The sequence below is a fragment of the Myripristis murdjan genome, chromosome 6, assembly GCF_902150065.1.
Source record: "Myripristis murdjan chromosome 6, fMyrMur1.1, whole genome shotgun sequence".
NCBI lineage: Eukaryota > Metazoa > Chordata > Actinopteri > Holocentriformes > Holocentridae > Myripristis > Myripristis murdjan.
The window spans coordinates 2,458,391-2,481,268 of NC_043985.1; the positions used below are offsets into that span (position 1 = coordinate 2,458,391).

Consider the following 22,878-nt stretch of genomic DNA (forward strand, 5'->3'; position numbering starts at 1 on the left):
TGAACAATTTAAACAGTAGTAGACCTGCAAGCAGATACAGAGCAAAACCTTGCAGCTGCCTGGCTTTTTGCCTGTGCAGGCCTACGATTCAGTCCAATTACAGTCAACCTGTGTGTATGTGCAACACCGCCACATATCAGAACTGATAGATGGCCGCTAAATCCCAGGTTCATAATTACAGCAACTAATGGGTGGTACTTTGTTATTTTGTCACTGAAAGCCTGATCCATATACATTTCTAATGTACACCCTGCCTCAACTAGATGGCCCATCTTTAAGCCTGTATCCACAAAAACAGCATCTTGGCTGTTACGTACATTAGAGAACAGGTTATCATCATTACAGTTAAACTGCCCCGGCATCATACGTGTGTGTTTGTTCATTTTACATACTGTGTATCGTACTAACTACTAGATCTGCATTGTGGTTGTGAAAGGCTATATATAGACCTTTGTAAGCTATGCAACCATTGACAATATGTGCAATTGATTCTAGATTCTGTTCAGAATCATGGTGTGAGATACAATGGGGGTAATGATTTTGAGGGTGCCAGAGGGTGAGATTTTATTTTGTTGGTAACACCTGTAGTCTAGCTTTGACAATAAAACATAGAATGTCTTCTCCTACAGCTTTATTGTTACACAAAATGTGAGACTGAGTGATCAGTAAAGTTTCCCCTGCAGTCTCAAGCTGAATACACACTGGCACCACAGCACCATGGTGCATCCTATGACCTGCGTCATACAGCGTGGGAAAAATTAAATGCTCTGGGGGAAAAAAAAGTGGGGCTGTACATTGCAAATAAGAGGGGTGACTGTTGTGATGTGTGCTGTTCGATGTGAGTGTATTTATGTCCAAAGCTCAGTCCAGTGCAATCTGGTCTCCTCCTATTTAACACTGAGGAGAAGCTGTTTTGATTTCTGAGGCTGCAAAGTCTGCTCTGCCCCCACAGCGACACAGCGCTCTGTGAAAGAGCCATGGCACACATCTGATAATATATCCACAAAGAGCTGAGGTAGATGGATGTGCTCCAGGGCTCGTAGTGTAACCTTATGTAATAATGTAGCAAAGGCAACTCTGAAGTCCAGGACCAAAACCTGGCTTACTCATGTTTGAAGTCATGAATCCCAGTTTTTAGCCAGAACACACACACACACACACATACACATCCATATATGCATTTGAATATGCACACACACACACACACACACACACACACTGTGATGTCTATCAAGTTCGCTGATGATGTGATTCAGCGTGTGTATAGACTGTTTGCTTTCAGCTTCGCATTTGAGAAGCACTTTGAAAAATGTAGGGTTAACTGAAGTGAGGACCGCTTAGACTCAGCTGAAAAAAGTGTGGCGTAAGCATGAAGTTGTGAGTCAGGGTGATGAGAACCATGCAGACTGATTCATTTTTTTTTTTTTTTTTTTGTCTGAGTCGAAAGGGTTAGTGCTTCAGTGCAGGTTTGTGTAGTGCACCTTTGATGGCAGTATGCCTCCTCTCAGTTCATGTGCACAACACACACACACACACACACTTTGATGCACGAAGTTGTACTCTTGAGCAGCCCCACTTATTTCTATTTCTCTCTCATGGGTATGTGTACGCATGCAGATGAATGGCCATTAGGACTTTTTTGGGGAGGGGGCATTGAAAGACAGATCTTTTTTTTTTCACAATGAATTCTAGTTTTACCCTCTTGTCTTCAAGTGCAATGCCAAAAGCTTGTATTTCCGACATCGGAACACCTCCGTATGACTTGACTGGCATTCAGGTGCTTTGGTCGGAAATACCAGGTAACCACAGCAACCTGAAAAACCATGGAAGCTGATACAAACCTTTACAAATCACAAGCCAGTGGTGGGGGTGCATTGAAAGAGAGTAACTATTTTACTTCTCTACAGATCTTTTTTTTTCACTTAATTCTGGTTTTACCCTCTTGTCCTTCATCTCACTTTGGGGGGGGGGCTCCCAAAATTCATCAACTCCTACTTTACCTTAAATCCTCCCCTGCGTAGCTTCAAAGTTAGAAAAGGATGTGTTTCCATACTGTAGGAAAGTGTCACATTCATATTGTGCATCTGCTAGTTGCAGCACTTTATTCAAGCTACCCAAACTCAGTGCTGCAGCATTACATCAAATAGAAAATATCAACATATCTTGTGCATCATTTTATACACATTTCCCTATAATTCAGTATAATAAAGTCGGTGAACAAAGCTCATCCGCAGCAATGACTAACCCATGGGAGCAGCGGGGCTGAAGAGGTTAATGGCGACATTAATGGCATGTTTCACAGGCTTTTTGTTATTCAATGACACTGCATGGATAATGGACTCATAATCACTTCTGGTGAAGCCAAAATTCATATTTATTCAGACATGTTTCTCACTTTGCCATTGGTAATTGAATCTCAGCATGGTATTCATTAGTGAGTCATCTTCACTCAGATCAGCGCTTCCTCTGTGAAATGGTAAATAAAGACGAGCCCCGGAATTCTAAATTCATAGTAATTTCTGTTCACTGAATTGCAGATTGATATTTGTTTTTTGCTTGCTCTGAGTCACTGTATTGCTGACCAGAACAGGCTGGCCGGACCATTCAGCAAATCAGATTGCTTTTTGTTAGTCGTGTATGTATGAGTGTGTGTCTATGGGTGTGCGTATGTGTGCGCCCGTGTGTGTTCATACACACGAGTGCATGTGTGAGTGTGCATGTAAAAGCCATAGACTGTGATAATGAAAGTCAATATGGCTTGTGTGATTCTGCCTCTCATGGGAGCTTTTGTCTTTGATTAGAGCGCAGTGGAGAAAGGCTGACTGCACAGGAACCTTAATTCTCCCCCTGAACCACTGTGCTGTGACTTCTGACAATAAAGCCGACATGACTGACTGACTCTGCTCTGTGGAGTACATGTGTAGTCACTCACGCCATGGTTTGGACATTCAAGTTTTCATGTATTATTCAGATGGCTGTTTGGCCTGAAAGGTGTCTTCAGAACCAAGTGAACCTGAAATGCATGATTAATTGCCCTTGAATGGACAGAATGTCATTGCCTACCTGCACAGAAGACTGACATAGTGCACCCACCGATGTCGTGGAAAGTACAAAAGTGGCTAATGACCTCCAGTCAGTGGTAATTAGAAAGCAAATCAGTTAAAGTGTATGAAAAAAGGCTCCAGTCTATGTTCCCAGTGTGAGTCTATGTTTCCTCAGTGTGTTTTTTTTTCCCAAACTACCCCATGTTCTCTCAATTGTCGTTTCCTGAACAAAAAAGGAGAAAGTTTAATTTTGTAACCCCTGTGTTAATAAAAAGGTGTATTCTGGTTTGAAAAAACAACTGGGTACAGGTGGTGATTTAATAATCAAGGAACATGGACAAAGCAGACATCTTTAATGAGCCACCTGATAAAGTGGTGATGAAGACATGAATTGGATACTAACAGGTAAATGTATTAGGTGGGTCTTTAGTGGTTTATGGGAATTATGTATGCTGCAAATGATTAATGTCCTATATGTGGCTAATGATCATGCTGGCACAAATCCCAAGTTTGTTAAAGTTTTATACTGCTAATATGAAGGTCTCTCTCAAACAACGCTAATCTACATAATTAAAGTCTAATTGTCACAAAGTTCAAATAATATAGCTTTTAAACCAGAACTGTTGGAGGATTTATCCCATTTTTATTGTGTCTGCACTTCAGGAACTGGGAACAATCATAGTTCTCAGAACGCTGTTTGCAGGGGACTTTTCGTCTCACTGTAGATACTTTCCGAACTGAAGAGGAACCTTAAGTGATAGCAGTGTACAGTGATTGGCCAAACACATGAGCCAAGGCAGCACTGGAACCACTGCTTTTAATAGAAGTTGTAAAATGATAGCCATGTACATAACAGTTCTTAGCATTGGCCTTTAAAAATGGAGCAAAATAACTTTCCAGACAACTTTGCAACTCCGTTATTATCACGAAACCCACCGCACAACAAACACACACCTTGATCATAGCATTCTAATTCCTGTTATTCCCTAAATACAAAGTTGGGTAGACTAAAGGTGACAGGATGGACTCCTGTCCTGTCTAATGACACCACCGGACTGTGAGATTTCAGCAATCCTGTAAGTTTATTGCAAGCCACAGTGTGTGACATGAATCAAATAAACATGGATATGACATCAAGTTTGATGTATATTGGCTGTACAGTGATCACAGCTGCTGAATCTTATAGGCTATGGCGCCAGTCAATGTAAAAAATATGCTAAAAAGCCACTAGCGTACATCATTCCCCTGTACCACTGTAGTGGTAAACAATGAAGCTAAGCAAGAATCAAGCCCTTATAACAGTGGTATTAATGTGTTTGGACAAAAATCCAAAGAGGAGGAGGAGGAGGAGGAGAATATGGACCCAGTTATTTTCTTCTTTGTTGGAATCCCAAACATTTTGTTTTGCTTGTTTTATCTCCACCATCGGATTTAGCGCCAGTGTGCTGTTGATCAGTGTGTGTGTGTTCCTGTCCTGTCCAGTGTGTTCCTGTCTTTGGCAGAGACTCACGCATCTTAGCAGATCTCCTAGCCATCCAATTTCCTTAGCCTGTATCCTGTAAATTCTCTGTCAGAGTAGCTTTTCCCTTACAGGCTGTGGTTCCACACTGTCAATAACTGCAACACTGGATGTGGCAATTCTTAGGAAACTGAACTGTGAAACCTATTGATTATCTGTGGATCAATACAAGTTTTAGTTGAATGTACAAGCTGCAATGCTCGGTCTGTCCATGTTTGTCAGCATTGTAAGGGGATGGTGATTGATGGCGACTGGAGCGGCAGAGCTCATTGATTCACAGGCATGGTTTTGTTGTAATGCTGTTGAGTGTGAGATTTCGCCATGGTCCTGCTTTTCAGGGTCTAAGCTCAAAATATTGTAAAGCCACAAAACAGCATTTTATTCCGTTTCACTACACAACCAAGAGAAGTAATGAAATAAAAATATAGTCATAAACAACTAGCCTTAACAGCTGTAATAAATTTACTGTAGACGGTCAGGGCTTCCTACAACCTCACCTGACTCAGCTCCTTTCACTTCAATAAAACAATCCAGCAGGGAAATTTAGCGATAAAGCATTCAGGGTGAGTGTCAAGCTACTTTTAATTGAAATGAGGATGGACAGCATCACTATTTTCTGGCAATTCTCCTGACTACCTTTCAACCAAAAACTGCTGTGGCTTTGATGTAAGCTGTCTGCTAGTGTTAGTTACACAGGATCCTCACCCTTCACCTCGGATTAGAAACTCATTTTGCCAGGACGGCGGGGAACATTTATGCCCTGTTCGACTACTTTAATCAAAAGCACCGCCTTGTGAAACCACTGATACAGCTTCAGTGTTGAAGCTGAACTGTGTAGTGTAAAAAAATATTCATCTTGTGATCTCTTGTTTTGGTAAACAATTAAAAAATTTATCTCAACCCACGTGAGATAATTTCTGAAATTGACAATGTAAATCAATATTTTTCAAGAATTTTCCTGAAACGAATGCAGACATCTACACCAAGATAGTGACTTTTTTTTTTTTTTTCTAGAAAATACCTGAAGCAAGTGAAACTGCATTTGGAATAAATGCAATTAACTGATGGCAGAACTCACTTCACTTTTAGGAAAAAAAAAGATTTTTAGAATAAGTACGAGACTAAATGACTCTTAAGAGGGATTTTGTCTGCAGTGAAAAATCTGTGGCAGGGTCAGTATAAGGAATAGTTGATACTGGAGCACAAAGTCATAGACTCACACTTCACACTTCTGTCAGGTTTAAACTCCCTTACAGCTGTTGATGCAGTGGGTTGAACTTTAGATTTGGATTTTTGTCAAGTCTGGCTCAAACTCTTAAGCCAAAGTCACTGTTATCTTAAATCATGGAGGACATGGATAGAGGAGAGGGATTGATGGAAGACAGAATATGGAGACAGTGATAGAGAGGGGGGGAAACAGAGAGAATGAAAGCTGCAGCTCTTCTACTTTTACTTGTTATCTGCTCCTTTCCACATGAAATGGGAGAGGACTGACTGTCCCCTTTGTGAAGCACTTCAGCAGTTAAACGGATGCAAAGAGGAAATTCTCAAAGATTTGTGGCAGAAAATCTTTTGAAAGAGTTAGAGGAAGATAGACAGAGAGAGACGGGACGGCAGGTAATGTGGTGCTGCTCTGTGATGTGTGAGATACATGATGAAAGGGGAAAAAAAAAAACATGTTCAGCTCTTTTAGCTCTATCTTCTCTTTTCCCTGTCCTGCCACCCATCCTACAGGTATATGAGAGAGGAACCAATGTGGAGCAATTTGTGACCCGCTTTCTGCTGAAGGAGTCTGCCAATCAGATCCAGTCCCTTCTGAACTCTGTGGAGAGTGCCGTGGATGCGATTGACGAGCAGCACAGCCAATCAGGGTGAGCCTTTGCCATGTGGGGAAGCTGGTGTTACTGTGGCATTCTGTTACAAGTGCATCCTGTGTAAAAATCAGATTGTCAGCAGGCTAAATGGAAACCAGGCAGCGTTTCAAATGTGTCTTCTTTTGTTAAACTGTCCATCGCCCACACACACACACACACACACACACACACACAAAAATGATCCTTCATCTCTTATGTATCCTTTCATCACCCAATTCACCATCCAAATGGTAAATTGTGTCTGTCTGTCTTTCTCTCTCTCTTTCTTTGACCTCCTCCACAAACTATCGCCACCTTACTCTTCCTATTTTCATTTTCTGCCTCCTTCTGTCCTTCCACCGTCTGATTTTCCAGTCACTGCCCTGCCAAGGTGAGTCCACGGATGTCAGAGAAGCGCTATGACAACACCGTCCCTGACTATCCCCCTAACAACAGAGTCAGTACTCGGGAGGCTGTCAGGACCCTCAACACTGCTTCAGGTGAGACACACACACACACATAGAATGTTGCTGCCAATTATGGTCTGAAATAAGGTCTGTGTGTGACATTGATAGACAACACATTACTTCTAAAAATCCGATTTCCACACATATAATGATTCCATGTATCCATCAGTCTGGTTGTGTAAGTTGAAGTGAAACAATAAACCACTGGCTCATTGATTAATTGAGCTGACTTGTTAAGCAATGGGAAGTAATACCTGTGTCCCCAACAGATTTACTAAGGTGCTCTATACTAACACTTTAGCATGCACAATGTGTGGTGACAGAAAACGTGGTGTTTTGCATGCAAAATACTCGGCACACACACACACATACACACACCGTACCAACTCTCATAGTGACACCTGTCATGTGCTTGTGTGATTAGCATCATATTCAATTATTCAATGGGAGCATGGCTCTGAGTTGGCAAATGTCAAACACACAACTGCCACTCAGCAGTTTCTCTTCCACTGCACACAAATGTACACCCTCTCTCTCGCTCACACACACTCACACTTGATTTATCCCCCGTTGCGATACTCCTCAATCTGGCTCCTGCAGAAGTTTGATGCGGCCTACGGAGGACGGGGGGGGGGACTGATAAATAGATGGATTGAGCGGAGGAGGGAGGGAAGGAATGAAGGAGTGGGAATGAGAGAGGGAAAAAGAGAGAAGGGGGATGAGGACGATTTTTAAAAAAGGTGACGGTGGCAAGGAGGAAGAGAGCATGATGAAGGGAGAGTGAGAAAGACACATGGAGGAAGAGAAATCGAGACCAACAAAGAGAACGAGCAGTGGTAGTTTTGTTTTTCGGTGTGTGTGCCTGTTACCAAGTTACAGCTACTGAAGCAAAAGAAAATTAAATCCAGTTAAGTTCATGGTGACACAGATGGAGGACAGTGATTCTCTTTGAAGTTGTTCAGTGTTCTCTTGACCCTCCTTATTCAATCTCTCTCTCTCTCTCTCTCTCTCTCTCTCTCTGTATGACTCATTTTCTCTCTCATTCTTACTCTTTATCTAACTCTCTCTGAGTCTTTTTCTACATCAGCTGTTAGTTAACACCATGATACACACTTGACTTGTCACTTTGCACTTGTTTGAACAAATTGCATGTTGTAAAAGTGACACTTCAAAGGTTGTGGAGATGTAGCTTTACTTTCGCAGCACAAACTTCAGAGCGCAGATGTCAAACTAATAAATACTGAGTAGGCTTAAAAGAGAAGAACGACCTGAAGGGCAGGCAGAAGCGGAAGCAGTCATCCTTGATGGATGTTGTTATTGACAGTGTCAGATGAAGCTGTCCAGTGACGTGGATCCAGGGTCACTTTGTTTTTCCTCCACTGGACACCAAGGTTAGGGAGGCCCGTCCTTTAGTACTCAAGGGTAACCTCAGGCTGTAGATTAATAGCATATCATAGTGACCATTGTAAATGTCATTGATGATGCATTCACTCAGCTCCACCCTTTGTTTTGCTGTGGCCACCAGCTGTCATTGATCAATTGTAGCCAGCAGAGAGAGGATTGTAAACCCAAAACTCATGTCTCCTAAATGATAGATACTTTATAACAGCAGCGAATTGGACATTTTCAAAACAGTAAAACAAGTGCAGATTCTTCTGTACAAACTTAAACCTGCATTCATTAAGATTTGTGGATTATGTGTAATAAACTACAACATTTTGTCAAAAGTGGACACAACTGTATTGGTAGATTAGGTCCATTTTTGACATTATTGTATCACAGTTGACCCCTTAGTAAAAACCTTAGTAAATACAACCTTAAAGAACCATACCAGTGATTCTGATTGTTTGGCCCATTTAGTACAGTTTACCTACATTTTACATTGCAACAAATAATCATATAATGCATATAATCATCCCTCCATTTTCAAATTAGAATTTTTGGCTGAAACACCCACCTTATAATGTTATGCTTCTGTGGCCAATGAAGTCTTAGCAATTCAGAAACCACAGACCTGATAATTGGCTGTGTAAAGCAAATGTCTCCCCAGAAGACCGCTTTACTCCATATCAATTGCAATTAAAAAAAAAAAAAAAACACAACAGTGCTGCTGCTTTTAGGAAAGCTAATGTGGACAACTTTATTACGGTGATGGAATACTGGTGTGAAGAAAGTTTGAAGTCTCTGAAAGTTCATTTTCATATTGTAGTGGAATGAATGGAAACCAATGACTGGATAAAAGGGAGCAAAAATTATATCAGATTTCTAAAATATGACTGCTTGCTTTGGGAAGAGATTAGCAGAAATGTTAACTGTATATATTTTGTAGATATTCTGCTAAACATACAGAATTGCTGGTGTGTTCCTTTAAAGGTGCTATATGTAGCATGTGAAATTGTCAATAAATTGTGATACCTCAGTATAATCACAGTGAACACATGAGAGTGGACTAGTAGCTTCTATGAGTGGCGCTTATGTTGACATTCTCTAAATTAAGACCACATTTCCTATAAACTCTGTTTCAAAAAGGATATTGTTCCTTACTCTGCTTGCACTGGAGGAGCAGCACTCTCGTCTTTTTTTGTGCTGTAAAACTATTTTCCTTTGTGCTACAAAGCAATCCAGCAGATCTCCTGGAAAAACTGACCCAGTGGCTCCCAGTGTGCAATGCAACATAGACTGATTGACGTTGGTCATCTTCTTGTCAATGGTCTCATTTGTTTATGATAGTTATACTAATGTGTTCAAATTAATGTGCTAATATTCTATTGATGTTAAAATGCTACACATCTTCACCTTCGATTTAATCACCTTCAGTGATTAAATTGAAGCTCATGCAGTAAATGTTAGAAATAAGCTCTCCTTCAATGCTCTACCAACAACATGGGCATAGCTGAGTTTTAAATTTTGGTGAGGATTACAAAATATAAATGAATCAAAATGCAGTTATTTGTTTCTTTCTTTTTCTCCTTCTCACTGCATTTCCAGCATCTGTGATGCTCTATGCTCACATCGCTGGTGCTTGGTGTCTTAGTGCTGTGGTTGAATTAAGCAAAAACCGTAGAATTGTCAAAGCTATTATTGATTTAGTGAGTGATCAGTAAACCATAGAAGGAGATTGATCTGCCTCTGGGGTTTTACCAGGACACAACACTGAATTACTGCCATGGGGAACCTCAGTGTTCTTCTTAAGGTTTTATATATTTCCTACCAACAAATGAGCTACATGATGGTCATGTGACCCTGTATAATACAGTGACACTGACAGAAATGTTTAGTAACACACCACATTTGACCTATAAACCAAAGCAAGTTGTTGATAAATGGCATGTAGCACAGCAATATGGAATGGATGGACAGCGTTTTAATAACCGCAATCAAACATAATTTACAGTAAGTATATATGGGTTAGTTACCTTGATAGCAATTTGTGATGTATAGCCCAGGTCCTCACCAAGACAGTTTAATGCCAGCAGCTGCCTTGGTTTCCATAAATCTTCATGTGATTATGGGAATGGCATATAAAGACTACTGCTCATACACAGAGACTCACAGAGAGAATCAGACAGTCTGACAGTTGTATGTAAATGCTTAAATAACTTTTATCAGTCCACACAGTGACTGTTAGTGACAAATTGTCAGGCTCTCAAGTCCCTCTAAAGGTAGTTCTGTGCTTTGTAATAGCACACAGTAGACAGTGACAGGAAAATGGGAAAGAGAGGTGATAAAACAGCATAATACATTTTAAACCACAGTGTTTTAAGGGCATGGTAGGCACCTTAGCCTGCTTAGCCACCAGGATGTTCCTACATTTACATCTCAGTGACAAAAAGATTACCATCTTTGTTGAGTGCTTTATTGCTTAAAGCCAAGAGATAACCTTATTAAATTATTGACTGGACTGACCAAAGCTAGAATCAAATTTGAGATAAAATATGAGATTTTTTGCCTTGAATTGTATTTTCTTTTAATAAATCCAGGATATATGGCCCTTGACTTTGCCACACGGGTACAAAATTTTGTGTTAATTGAGACAATATGAACAAGAAATTACCCATTTGGACTTAACCAGTGACAGTGACATACAGGTCCAATAAAACAAGCCTAAAGGGCTGTTGGGTAATACAGTGCCCTCCAATAAATACTGGCTGTGTCATACACTGATGCAATGAACCCAAGGTGCATGTGGTGGTTTTAGCCTATTTTTCTGATTTTAGACCCACTTCCAAATCAGTATAATAAAATAATTCTTCTAGACTCAGTGTCTGACAGAAATACAAATTCTATACATATTTATGTTTAGAGGTGCTCCACCGACACAGTGTGCGGCAACGAGGGAGTGCTTCAACATTATCAGACCATACTGTCTCCTATTGGAAATGATGCATATGGCTCATTCATCCACTTTCACACAGTAGAGAAAACAGTTTTAATGTAAATAGCACACCTTTGTGCCGAGCTTTAGGCATAAATCCTCTTGATGCAGCCTCATCATGAGGAAATTCTCATAATTATGCACATTCTTGTCATATGTACAGTAGTATCTGCTGCATATGCTGTGCATTGCTTTGAATTACTGCCACTGCAAACTACAGACCACATCAGCGGCAAAATGGAAAATGTGGGTTTGTCCTTGTCTTGTTGTCTTTTCAGCAGTGAAAAGGCAGAGTAGATGCGTTTGAGTGAGAAACACATAAGCTTTGTGGCTTGATATACACTATATTACCAAAAGTATTCGCTCACCTGCCTTTACTCATACTATGAACTGAAGTGCCATCCCATTCCTAACACCCATAGAGTTCAATATGATGTCGGTCCACCTTTTGCAGCTATTACAGCTTCAACTCTTCTGGGAAGACTGTCCACAAGGTTGAGGAGAGTGTTTATAGGAATTTTGGACCATTCTTCCAAAAGCACATTGGTGAGGTCACACACTGATGTTGGTCGAGAAGGCCTGGCTCTCAGTCTCCGCTCTAATTCATCCCAAAGGTGTTCTATCGGGTTCAGGTCAGGACTCTGTGCAGGCCAGTCAAGTTCATCCACACCAGACTCTGTCATCCATGTCTTTATGGACCTTGCTTTGTGCACTGGTGCACAGTCATGTTGGAAGAGGAAGGGGCCCGCTCCAAACTGTTCCCACAAGGTTGGGAGCATGGAATTGTCCAAAATGTTTTGGTATCCTGAAGCATTCAAAGTTCCTTTCACTGGAACTAAGGGGCCAAGCCCAGCTCCTGAAAAACAACCCCACACCATAATTCCTCCTCCACCAAATTTCACAGTCGGCACAATGCAGTCTGAAATGTACCGTTCTCCTGGCAACCTCCAAACCCAGACTCGTCCATCAGATTGCCAGATGGAAAAGCGTGATTCATCACTCCAGAGAACGCGTCTCCACTGCTCTAGAGGCCAGTGGCGGCGTGCTTTACACCATTGCATCCGACGCTTTGCATTGCACTTGGTGATGTGTGGCTTGGCTGCAGCTGCTCGGCCATGGGAACCCATTCCATGAAGCTCTCTGCGTACTGTACTTGGGCTAATCTGAAGGTCACATGAAGTTTGTAGCTCTGTAGCAATAGACTGTGCAGAAAGTCGGCGACCTCTTTGCACTATGCGCTTCAGCATCCGCTGACCCCTCTCCGTCACTTTACGTGGCCTACCACTTCGTGGCTGAGTTGCTGTTGTTCCCAAACGCTTCCATTTTGTTATAATAGAGCTGACAGTTGACTGTGGAATATTTAGGAGCGAGGAAATTTCACGACTGGATTTGTTGCACAGGTGGCATCCTATGACAGTTCCACGCTGGAATTCACTGAGCTCCTGAGAGCGGCCCATTCTTTCACAAATGTCTTGTTTCACAGTCTGCATGCCTGAGTGCTTGATTTTATACACCTGTGGCCAGGCCAAGTGATGAGGACACCTGATTCTGATCATTTGAATGGGTGAGCGAATACTTTTGGTAATATAGTATACATATTCAAATGTAGTTTATAGCACTCTGAGTGCTTCAATGCCACTGCCATAAGCAGAGGAGATTCATGATGGGTTATTTGTATCCATGACCGCTTGAAGTGGCGGGATTTTCACTGTAATATCTGATTGGAGTATCAGAATGCCTCCTCTGTCAGAGCGGATTCTCTTGGGGTAAGTTTTGGCTTACAACTTATCAGACAAGACCACTGGGCTGCACGGACAGAAATATTTCAGTCCAGCAGTGTCTTGTGTTTTTTAACCCACTAGCAGTTGCTAAAGGACAATAAGTCAAATTAAATTCTTGAAATAAATTCGATGTTTTTTTTTTTCAAATTCATAAAGCTTAATTATTCACCTTAAGTCTATTGATGAAAGCGTCCCTGATTCTCAGCAACAAAAGAAAGCCACGAAGAGAGACGTATAGTTTGAGAAAAGGGTGAACAAGAGAGCAGAGACAGAGTGAAAGGGGGAGCACAGCTTCCCCACATATTTCAGTGCTGTGTTATTTACTGGTCTCTGTTTGGCAGAGAGCGAGCCCAACAGTCTGGCTCAATGCAAAAATGAGACAGGTATATTTTATCTATAGGAGACATTTACAAGGCCACAGCAATCTGATGCTCTTCATCATGGTGTGGAGCTCACATAAAGAAATGGCTGTAAAGCGACCAGAAAGGGCTCCGCTTTGGATTCCCAGTCCAACTTGGAATTGCCTCTGGGTTGGAAGTAAACCAGGCAGCCCTCTCTCTCCCCCTGCAAGAGTTACTGCCCAGCAAAAACTGTTGATTGTGAATAGATGTTGATTGATATTGACAACCTGCGCCAGTGCTGGAAACTTATGAAACTATACTGCAGTAACAAAATGAAAGTTGAGACGATACTTCCAATCATAGTTATTACTTGCATCATTTTGTGAAATCAGGAGTAAATATCACTCTGACCAGACCAAACCAAACCAACTGCCTTCTGTTTGGGAGTAGCAGCGATTATGACCATGGTTTATATGAGTTCTCTGAAGAAGGCACAGACATCATCTCTAATGTGACTGGCATGAAGTCTTAATACAAACTTAGTAGGCAAAAAAGATTGGTTAGCACCTCCCCTCCTCCCCTCCCCTCCAAAGCTATATTACCCCTTGCTGGCCTCCATTCAACAATGACTCAGCTCTTCAAGACCATTGAGCTTTGAAGGGCTCCCAGATTTGTGTCTCACTCAGTTTCATTCAGACAATCAAGGTTACGAGGTAACCAGTGGCTGTCTTTCTGTCAACTTTGTTTGACACTGCTCACTTTGTGGGATTCTTATGAATATCCTGTAAAGCCTACCACAAGCTGCAATCAAGCAGGCATCAAGGTGTAATGCTGTGCTTAGACAAGCAGTTTCAGGGGACACAGCGCATTGTTCCATGTGGTTGCCATAGGTAATGAGCTGCCACTTTAGGTGTTGCTGATATTTGAGAGGAACTACCCATTGGGGAGGTTCCCCAAGAGCTACGAACTTTTAGCATCTTTTTCCTGTTTACATTGGCACTGCCAATAATACTGAAGTGACGTAATGCAAAATGTTGTATCCAGGTGTATTAGATCCATATAGACATGAAATGGCTTGATAAACATTATCCACAATTATTATTAAATAGTGCAGCCAAAAGTGGGTCAAGTTTCAAGAGCTAGCCAATTGTGTTTCAAGACTGAGAGTGTTTGCACACACACACACACACACACACACTAGGGATGCTATCCGGTGGCCATTTGAGCGGTTGTTGACCGTTTGAACTTTAACTGAATAATCTTGTCGCGTCGTCGCCGACACAAATGCGCATGTCATATTGTAAAAACCGTAACTTCCGTAAAGTTTGCTCTATCGAAAAAATTCCAACTGTTCCTGAAAGCTAAGAAGTTGTTGATGAACCCACATACAGGTTAATACGGTAAACATGGCAACAGGACGCTCTGCCAGGCTTGGATTACATCATTACGCTCAGAGCTCAGCTCGGTAGAGACAGACCAGAGAAGCGAGCCAAGCTCACGGTGATCACGTATAGTTTTGAACAAAGTTTGTCATGCAAGTCTGCAAGAGTCCTAAAACCACCAAGCAGACTCATCGAGGAATCTGGAGACAATATTTTTCACGAGGAGAGAGAGATTTCTTCTATACCACAGTAAGCAACGTGCGTAAATTACATAAAGTTTGTAGGATATCATGTAGGCTGTGTACAATATTTGACTTTGGGATGAATGGTGTTCCATATTATCTTCTGTCTGAACTGGTTTTGGGCCTGCTGAGGGGAGATCTCTGGTACAGAACGGACACGGTCGCGTTCTTGACTGTCTGTAAACTTTACAGACAGTCAAATAATATTCTTGGTTAACCGAAATAAACCGATTAATGAGGCCCGGTGGTCGACCAAGAAAATTTCCATTTTCGCCATCCCTAGCACACACACACACACACACACACACACACACACACACACACACACACACACCTTTATTTTCTGTGTGTATCTCACACATATTCCATTATTAGTACTATTTCAATTTCAAAATTTGGGTTAGTATAGTGGTAATCCACTAATTGAACATGTAATCAATGTAATCAATCAACAATGCAATAAAGTACTAAAGTAATTTATGCATAATGAACATGGCCATGAAATACGACCGCCCAAAAAATGCAGATTCCACACTGTACATTTTACATTTACATTTAGTAATTTAACTTTCAAGTAGTACATAGTGAATGTATGTTTTGTTATGAGAGGGAATAAGAATTGGGCAAAGTCAGCGTGTTCATAAGATGAGAATGCAATAGAGTAGATAGCATATCTATATCATTGACTAACCTGATCCTGTGCTTGCCAACATTTTGTCAATTTTGCTACATTTAGCTGCATCCTCTGCAAGGGCCTTTCTTCTCTTCATCATCTCCCTCTCTGCTCCACCCCCTCTCATTTTTGGATTGCCACTGTCTGTTTTGCTCTGTAATTTCGAACTAGCACACCAGGACAAACTATAGCATTGCCACAGTGGCTTTGGCTCAGTCACGTCAGTGGCAGTTTCACATTGGCTGTCGGCACATGAATGGAACCAAGCATGTGTCACAAGAGGCAGAGATCATACCATTAGGGAAAATACGAACGGGAGAGGAGGGGCTGCAGCTGGATCTGACTGAATGTGGCATCCAGTGCACCCCATGGTGACAAGACTGCAGGCGAAAAAAAAGAAAAAAAATCTGCAGGCCAGGCCAATCAGCAGGTCAGGCCACCGGGAAAGTTACTGGTTCTCCTGTTGGCCAGTCTGGGCCTGTTTGTCTGTATCTCACTCTACTGCTCTCCCACCTCTCTCGCTTGTCCTGCTTTCTCTTCTCTCCCTGTCCTGCTCTGCTTAGCTCTCTCACACACACACACACACACACCTCCCCCACCTATACACGGTAGGCTGTGAAGTAGTTCTGACAGCTAAGGACCTTGATATCAGCTGTGCTTTGTCTTGAGACCAGACAGGTCGATTGATTAATGGCTCCCAATAACTTCATCCGTCCCTCTTCCTCTCCCTCTCCCTTCTCTGCACTGTAGTCCACAGCACCCAACCTCCTGCAGTATGAATTATCTGGTTCTGCACCGCATGGTCATTGGTTCATTCTGTTCTTCTTATTCCCTTGTCTGTTTCCCATGCGAGTTATGCACATACACACACACACACAACCACACACACACAAGCCTTGAGGTTTGTGGAAGTCGAATCATTGTTATCTCTCTCCTTCATGATATATAAGTGCAAGAAGAGAGATGTGTGACAAACTCTCTCTCCCTCTCACACTCTCTCTGACAGTGTTGATCAGAGAACGTCCCCGTAAACAGAGATAGATAGGGCGGGAAAAGGGACAAAAAAAGAGAAAGTTGAAAAGACAAAGAAGCAAGTGGGAGAGGAGTGGGGTGAGACACAAAGATAGAGGAAGGGAGCGAGAGAGAGAGAGAGAGAAGGAGAAATATAGACACCCACACCTTGGAATTCAGCGGTGAATGCTGCATCGCTGTCATTTGCGCATCTGTCACTTTACCGAGGAGTTTTAATTGTAAACGAGCTGCCATCAGTGCTCCAGTGCTATATCGGGCACAGGCACTCCAGCTAGCCGTCTGCCAAGAGAAACACTGTCAAAGTGTGTGCATGTGTGTGTCATTCCTGTAACTGCATACAAGAACACGTGCCCTTGTGTAGTGGCAACTCATTCTTTGTGTCGTCCTCCTTTACGTGTAAGGGGTTTGTCTGAGAATGGTGTGTGTGTGTGTGTGTGTGAGAGAGAGAGAGAGAGATAACATATGACAGTGACAGAGAGCAGAATGCTGGCTGTAATCACCATATGTTTCCCCAGTCTGCTTAGACAGCTGTCTACTGTACACAGACAGGAAACACAGCAGACAGCTATTAATGGCAGAAAGATACTAGTTATTGAACACCGCTTATTGTTTAATAAAAGAATCCTCCCATTAGCTGACGCCATCGATGCCAAGAAGCTGGCCTGCCTTCCGGCATCGCGCTGTCCCGTAGACACCAGCTGACTGCTAGCATCAGTGTGAAATCTCAGAGTCTGTACCACCGGGAAGATGCTTTTATCCATGACAGCAGTCGAAGAACAGTGGATGGGTGCTACAGTGATAGAAGATAGTAGGCATTTACTTTCTTAAAGGGATAATTTGCCTATTGGGAGAGCCCTTAAAAGGTATGTCAGGCAATAGTGATACCATCCTCTGCTCATCATCCTTCCTGTTCTGATACTGGTCAAATGGCCAGCCCAGTGCTAATTTTGAGCCTCATTTTGTTGTTTAGATATCCCCCCGATTGGCTTTCTTTCTTTGTCCAAAAGTATCTTTGTCCAAAAAGGAGGTGCACAAAGATGATGTTTTTGCTCAAATTGCCGTTGCTGGAAAAAGATCATTAATACTCTTTTTTGAGATATCAGAGCTTGTGAAAAATTCCAACATAATCTGTTCAAAATGAGCAGAAACATGTTTTTTTTTTGGTCAGCAGTACATAGTCAGTGGAACATCAACAATATCAATGGTCTACTTTCCAACCAGCTCAGTTTAAAAAATAGTATATTTAATAGGTGGAAAAGCAGGTTTCAGGCAGTGGATGATCAGACAGTGGCTGCAGGAAGGCCCCACTGCAGTGTGACTGAGTTGAAATGACTTGTTTGTCTGTTTGTGTTTTATTGGAGAGCAACGCTCCAGCAAACTGGAGCTATGAAAGCCCTACAGTTAAGGCAGTGATGAAATTTTTGACACAGTCATCCTAATGGACAAAACTAGAAAAAACAGCTTGTTTTGAAAATAATATTTGAAAAATGATGTCATGTTAAATTGAGCAAAAAAGTCCAAAACAGAAAAAAAAATCCATCAAAGCCCGCACCCCCACCCCCAAAAACTGACCTGGCCACTTATTTTTCAAAACCATGTGAAATGACCATTGGCCTCTTATCTTCAGCTGTTGCCATGGTAACAGATAAGAGGTTGTGTGTGTGTGTGTGTGTGTGTGTGTGTGGGTCGCATGAGTGCACGCATTGTGTGTGTGTGTGTGTGTGTGTTTGCGGGAAGGGGGTTAGGTCCTAATTGACTGACTGTTAAAGCTTTTAATGAACAGTGGGCAACCGGCTCTCTAATTAGCTCCGAGGTGGCCACCAGGAAATGAAAGGAGGATGGCAGTTCAGGAGGGAGAAGAGAACAGGGGGGAGGGGGGCACCAAAGGGAAGGTGAAGTGAGGAGGTGTTTATGTCTAAAGAGGATTAATGAGAGGGGAGGGAGAAAGGGCAGGTTTTCTGTGTGTTCTTGTTTTAGTCACTTCATTCTTACCACCACACACACACACACACACACACACACACACACACACACACACACGTACCAACATACAAAAGACCACAATGCATTATCTGTTTCTGTAGTGCACCCTCTATCATGGAAGTTCATGAATAGTTAAAGGTGCCACGTGTACCATTTTAACATCAATTAATCATTATCATGTTTAGGGCAAACAAATGAGACCGTGCTCTACCAGCCTCTGCACCTTACATGACATGTTGCTGGTTTTCTACTGGAAATCTGCTGAACTGCTTCACACAAGAAGACAACACAACAAAAGACAACACAAGAAGCTGTTTTCCAGTGCAAATGCCGCTAAAGTTTTCAGTTTCAACGGCAGACGGTGAAATGGGTGAAAGTGAAATCACCTCCAACATGGTTATCCAAAGAGAAAACACAGAATGACACTACAGAGAGAGCAGCAACATGCTCTGAGCAACAGGAGACAATTTTTTTTATTTACTTAATCTGTAATCTGTGGATACTGCTGAAAAAATGTGAATTTCCTGCGGGATGAATAAAGTATCTATCTATCTATCTATCTATCTATCTATCTATCTATCTATCTATCTATCTATCTATCTAATATAATGATTAATACTGACAAACACTTAAAATAACAAAACCACTGGTGCAGGATAGATGCTATTAATTGTCTAGGCTGGTGGTTCTCAAAAGCACTGCAGGGGTTATGTGAGATTTTCAATGCTAATTTAAAAAATATCAGTCATGCATAATTCCTAAAATTTTTACCACACTTCAGGTTTCCTGAGGGTGTCAAAAGTGTCTGTCTGTGGTTTAAATCTGCTGCTGTGGTTATTGGAAGAGGACGTTTGTTCACTAAGAGACAAAATTTAAGAAAATGGATCGATGTTTGAAACATAGCAATGATACAGCAGAAAACAAGAGAGAAGTGAAGAAGAAGCAAAAACAGAGCCAACAGAATGTCTTCAGTATCAGGTTTTTATTTCAGACACTGATGGAGCTGGAGCAGACCTCTTTACAGGCCTTTTTGAAAAGATTTTTTTTTCCACACTGGTCAGGGGGTACATGGCTGCAAAAATATTTCAAAGGGGATATAGGGGGAATGCATACTGTGAAAGCACTCGGTGGAAAACACCACTCTGCCAACATCATGCAGTTGTGAAGATATGCTGCTTCCACATATTGGACATTCATCAAAAATAAGTTTGGCCAACTAGTGTGAATCAGTTCTTCGTTGCCCCATGATCAACCTTTCCACAAAGCTTCATAATGTTCTGCAGGTCTGTTCGGAAGTTACATGCGTTTTTTGAAGTCACTCCCACTACTTTTGCCAGTCAGTTTGAAAAATTATTCAATTCTTTCACCCATTATCAACCTTTCTGCAAAGTGCCATGCAATTCTGTTTGTAACATTCAGATATAACCAGCTAACAAAGAAGCAAACAAATAGAATGGAGTGAAAACATAACCCCAATCCACTTCTGTAGATGGAGGTAATTAACCCTATAAAGCCTAAACTATGAAAGAATTGGCAGAAAATTCCAATTTTTTGAAAGTGAACCCTTTATTTAGTCCTATAACAATATATATATATATATATATATATATATATATATATATATATATAAAATCAAAAAATATGTTATTACACGACCTTTCTGGTGTATGATATATGATATGTACTTGAAGTGCCAATGGTATGGTCCAGGGTGAACAGGGGAAGTGTTCAAAGGTATACAACAGTATTTTGGTCAAGTATTGATTAAACTGAAAATGAAAAACGGAATTGAAAATGTGTATCATATATGATACAAATGGCTTTATAGGGTTAAACCAAGGTAGCACTGAGAAAATGTTGAAACATGCACCAAGAAGCACCAAAAAGTCCTCATATCATATATCATCAACCATCTTATGTTTGCACTATGACCACTGCAGATACTTCAATCTGATTGGCTTGATGATGCCCATTAAAGCCATATACAGATTACATACAGCCCCTGCCAATAGTTTAAACATTCTATATCACTGCTTAATGACACATTCAGTTCATAAAAACTTATTGTAGCTAACCAAAACAACAGCCATACTAACTGCCTACTTCAAAACCACAGTGATTAATAAACATCAGCACAACATCAACACCCATACTGAGCTAACTGAGCTATTTTTGTATTGGCCTGTGCTGTATTTAGTCCAATTCATAACTCTGTGCCTCATGTTGAATAATGTTAGCCAAATCATCTGGTAGTGTCTCCGTTGCTCGACTTTTCCCGATATTAGTCTGACCTGAACAAAAATAGTGTGGGCAGAAAAGTTTTAGTTTAGAAGCATATTGCTCCCTAATTGAATTACTTTTCCCTGTTTTTGGCCATGGTGTAAATGCAGTAATGCAGTCCAAGGTGTAAAGGTGCGAAGAATAAATGTAGGAGCTGGAGGCGAAGAACGCCCTGAGATGAACCAGAGTGGTGTGCAGTTTCACACACACACACACACAGTCAAGTAAACCCAGGTAATATTATTCCATTCTTTGGTTACTGATGGTGAGAGATGTTAAAGACTTTATGCAAATGATGGAGGTTAATGGCTCCTCTACTGTACTGCAGATTTTAAAGTGAAATAGTGCTTTAAAACCAAAGCTGATTACCGAGAGTCCCTCATAGTTGGGTATTTAAAAATCACATTAGAATAAATGTCAAGCAAACACACCACCTCAAAGGCGTTGACTTCCCATCCATCCATCTCTTTACTGTCTTTGAACAGGCTATACCCTTCACTGATAAACAGATATAATTGGCTATTTATCAGTCTCTTTGGAACTCTGTCTTTACATGAAATATTCATGATGAAACAGTGGAAATGCAACAGAGAAAGAGCGAGAGCATATTTTGTGAGTTTGGTTGTCTCTGTGCAGTCCCTGGTCAGACTGTGTGAGATTCTTGTGCTGTTCCACAACCAGAAATTTTTGAGGAATCACAGTATAGCCCCAAATGTGACACAAAGACCACCATGGATGGAGTTTTATCTCGCTGAACAGATTTGTCTACTCTACAGACTGTGCCCTGGATTCAAAGACTGACATTATGTAACAGCTACAATAATGAGAAATTGAGAAATATAAGGGAAAGCGATAAAGTCAATGAAAAAAACAAGAACAAGAAAAGGAATGAAAAGGGAAAATAAAGATCAGACACTGGAAGAGAGGTGTGTGTGTATGTGTGTATATGTGACAGCCGTTACCCTTGACATTAATCTGCAACCGGGTGATTGGATTACAATCAGATAGTGTGAAAATGCATAACATCCAGGTGTACAAAAGACGCACTGAATGGGGATTAAGCATCCGTTTAAAGAATGTATTTTAATGAATGCATATATGTTTGTGTGTGTGTGTGTGTGTGTATGTGTGTGTGTGTGTTCTAGGTGTGGTGGAGGTGAGGAAAGAAGGGCTGGAAGCTCAGATCAACCGTCTGGCTGAACTTATTGGGCGACTGGAAAATAAGGTGAGGAATGCACATTTTACATTTCTTTTGTTACACTAAAGTTATTTCAATCAGGAAAGACTAATGTGAAAATAAACAAGAGACTTGCTGAATGAGATAACATTTTTATGCAAATTGGGGAGGTCAGGCTCTCATGAAGAGCAGAGCCATTCGAAAGGGGGAAATGAGAGTGGTTTACCTCCTTCCCCCCTGGAGCCTTTACTTAAGTGGTGGTGGGAAGATGCAGGGGCAAGCAACAAGTCAGATCGGAAAGAAGACCTGACAGGTGAATGGGAGACAGAGGTTCTGACTGAATCTCATGCATGAGTGCAGAAAGGCAGGTAAGCTGATTGGCTTTGTCTGAGGCTGCCTTCGACAGAAGTGCCTTAAAACGAATAGAGAGACAATTATGAATGGGTCTGTGTGAAAACTGAGCAAGTGGTGGTTGGATGAGAGGGGCTTGTGAAAGACGGAGTGGCTTGCAATAGGCTAATGATGCAAAAGAGAGGCTGAGTGATGCAAGTAGTCTTCCTGAGTGAAATTACTTTTAACCCTCCTGTTATGTTCACATTTTTGAACATCTTTTATGTTTGGGGTCAATTTGACCCCTGCAGTTTAAACTTCCACAAAATTATTATAACTAAAATTGTTATCAAAGTTTATGTGTCAAGTACTTTATGTTTCTTTGTTGATGACCTAAAT

The 22,878-nt window shown here is 41.3% G+C and overlaps 1 protein-coding gene across 1 annotated transcript in view; it reads left to right on the forward strand.

The window, feature by feature from the left end:
- The window catches only part of necab2 (N-terminal EF-hand calcium binding protein 2), a 150,320-nt gene that overhangs the window by 84,392 nt on the left and 43,050 nt on the right, over positions 1-22,878 (forward strand). Inside the window, exons 6-8 of the mRNA XM_030053284.1 lie at positions 6,298-6,434; positions 6,792-6,916; positions 22,118-22,197. Coding sequence (XP_029909144.1) covers positions 6,298-6,434; positions 6,792-6,916; positions 22,118-22,197 — 342 coding nt within the window. The remainder of the gene's footprint in view (positions 1-6,297; positions 6,435-6,791; positions 6,917-22,117; positions 22,198-22,878) is intronic.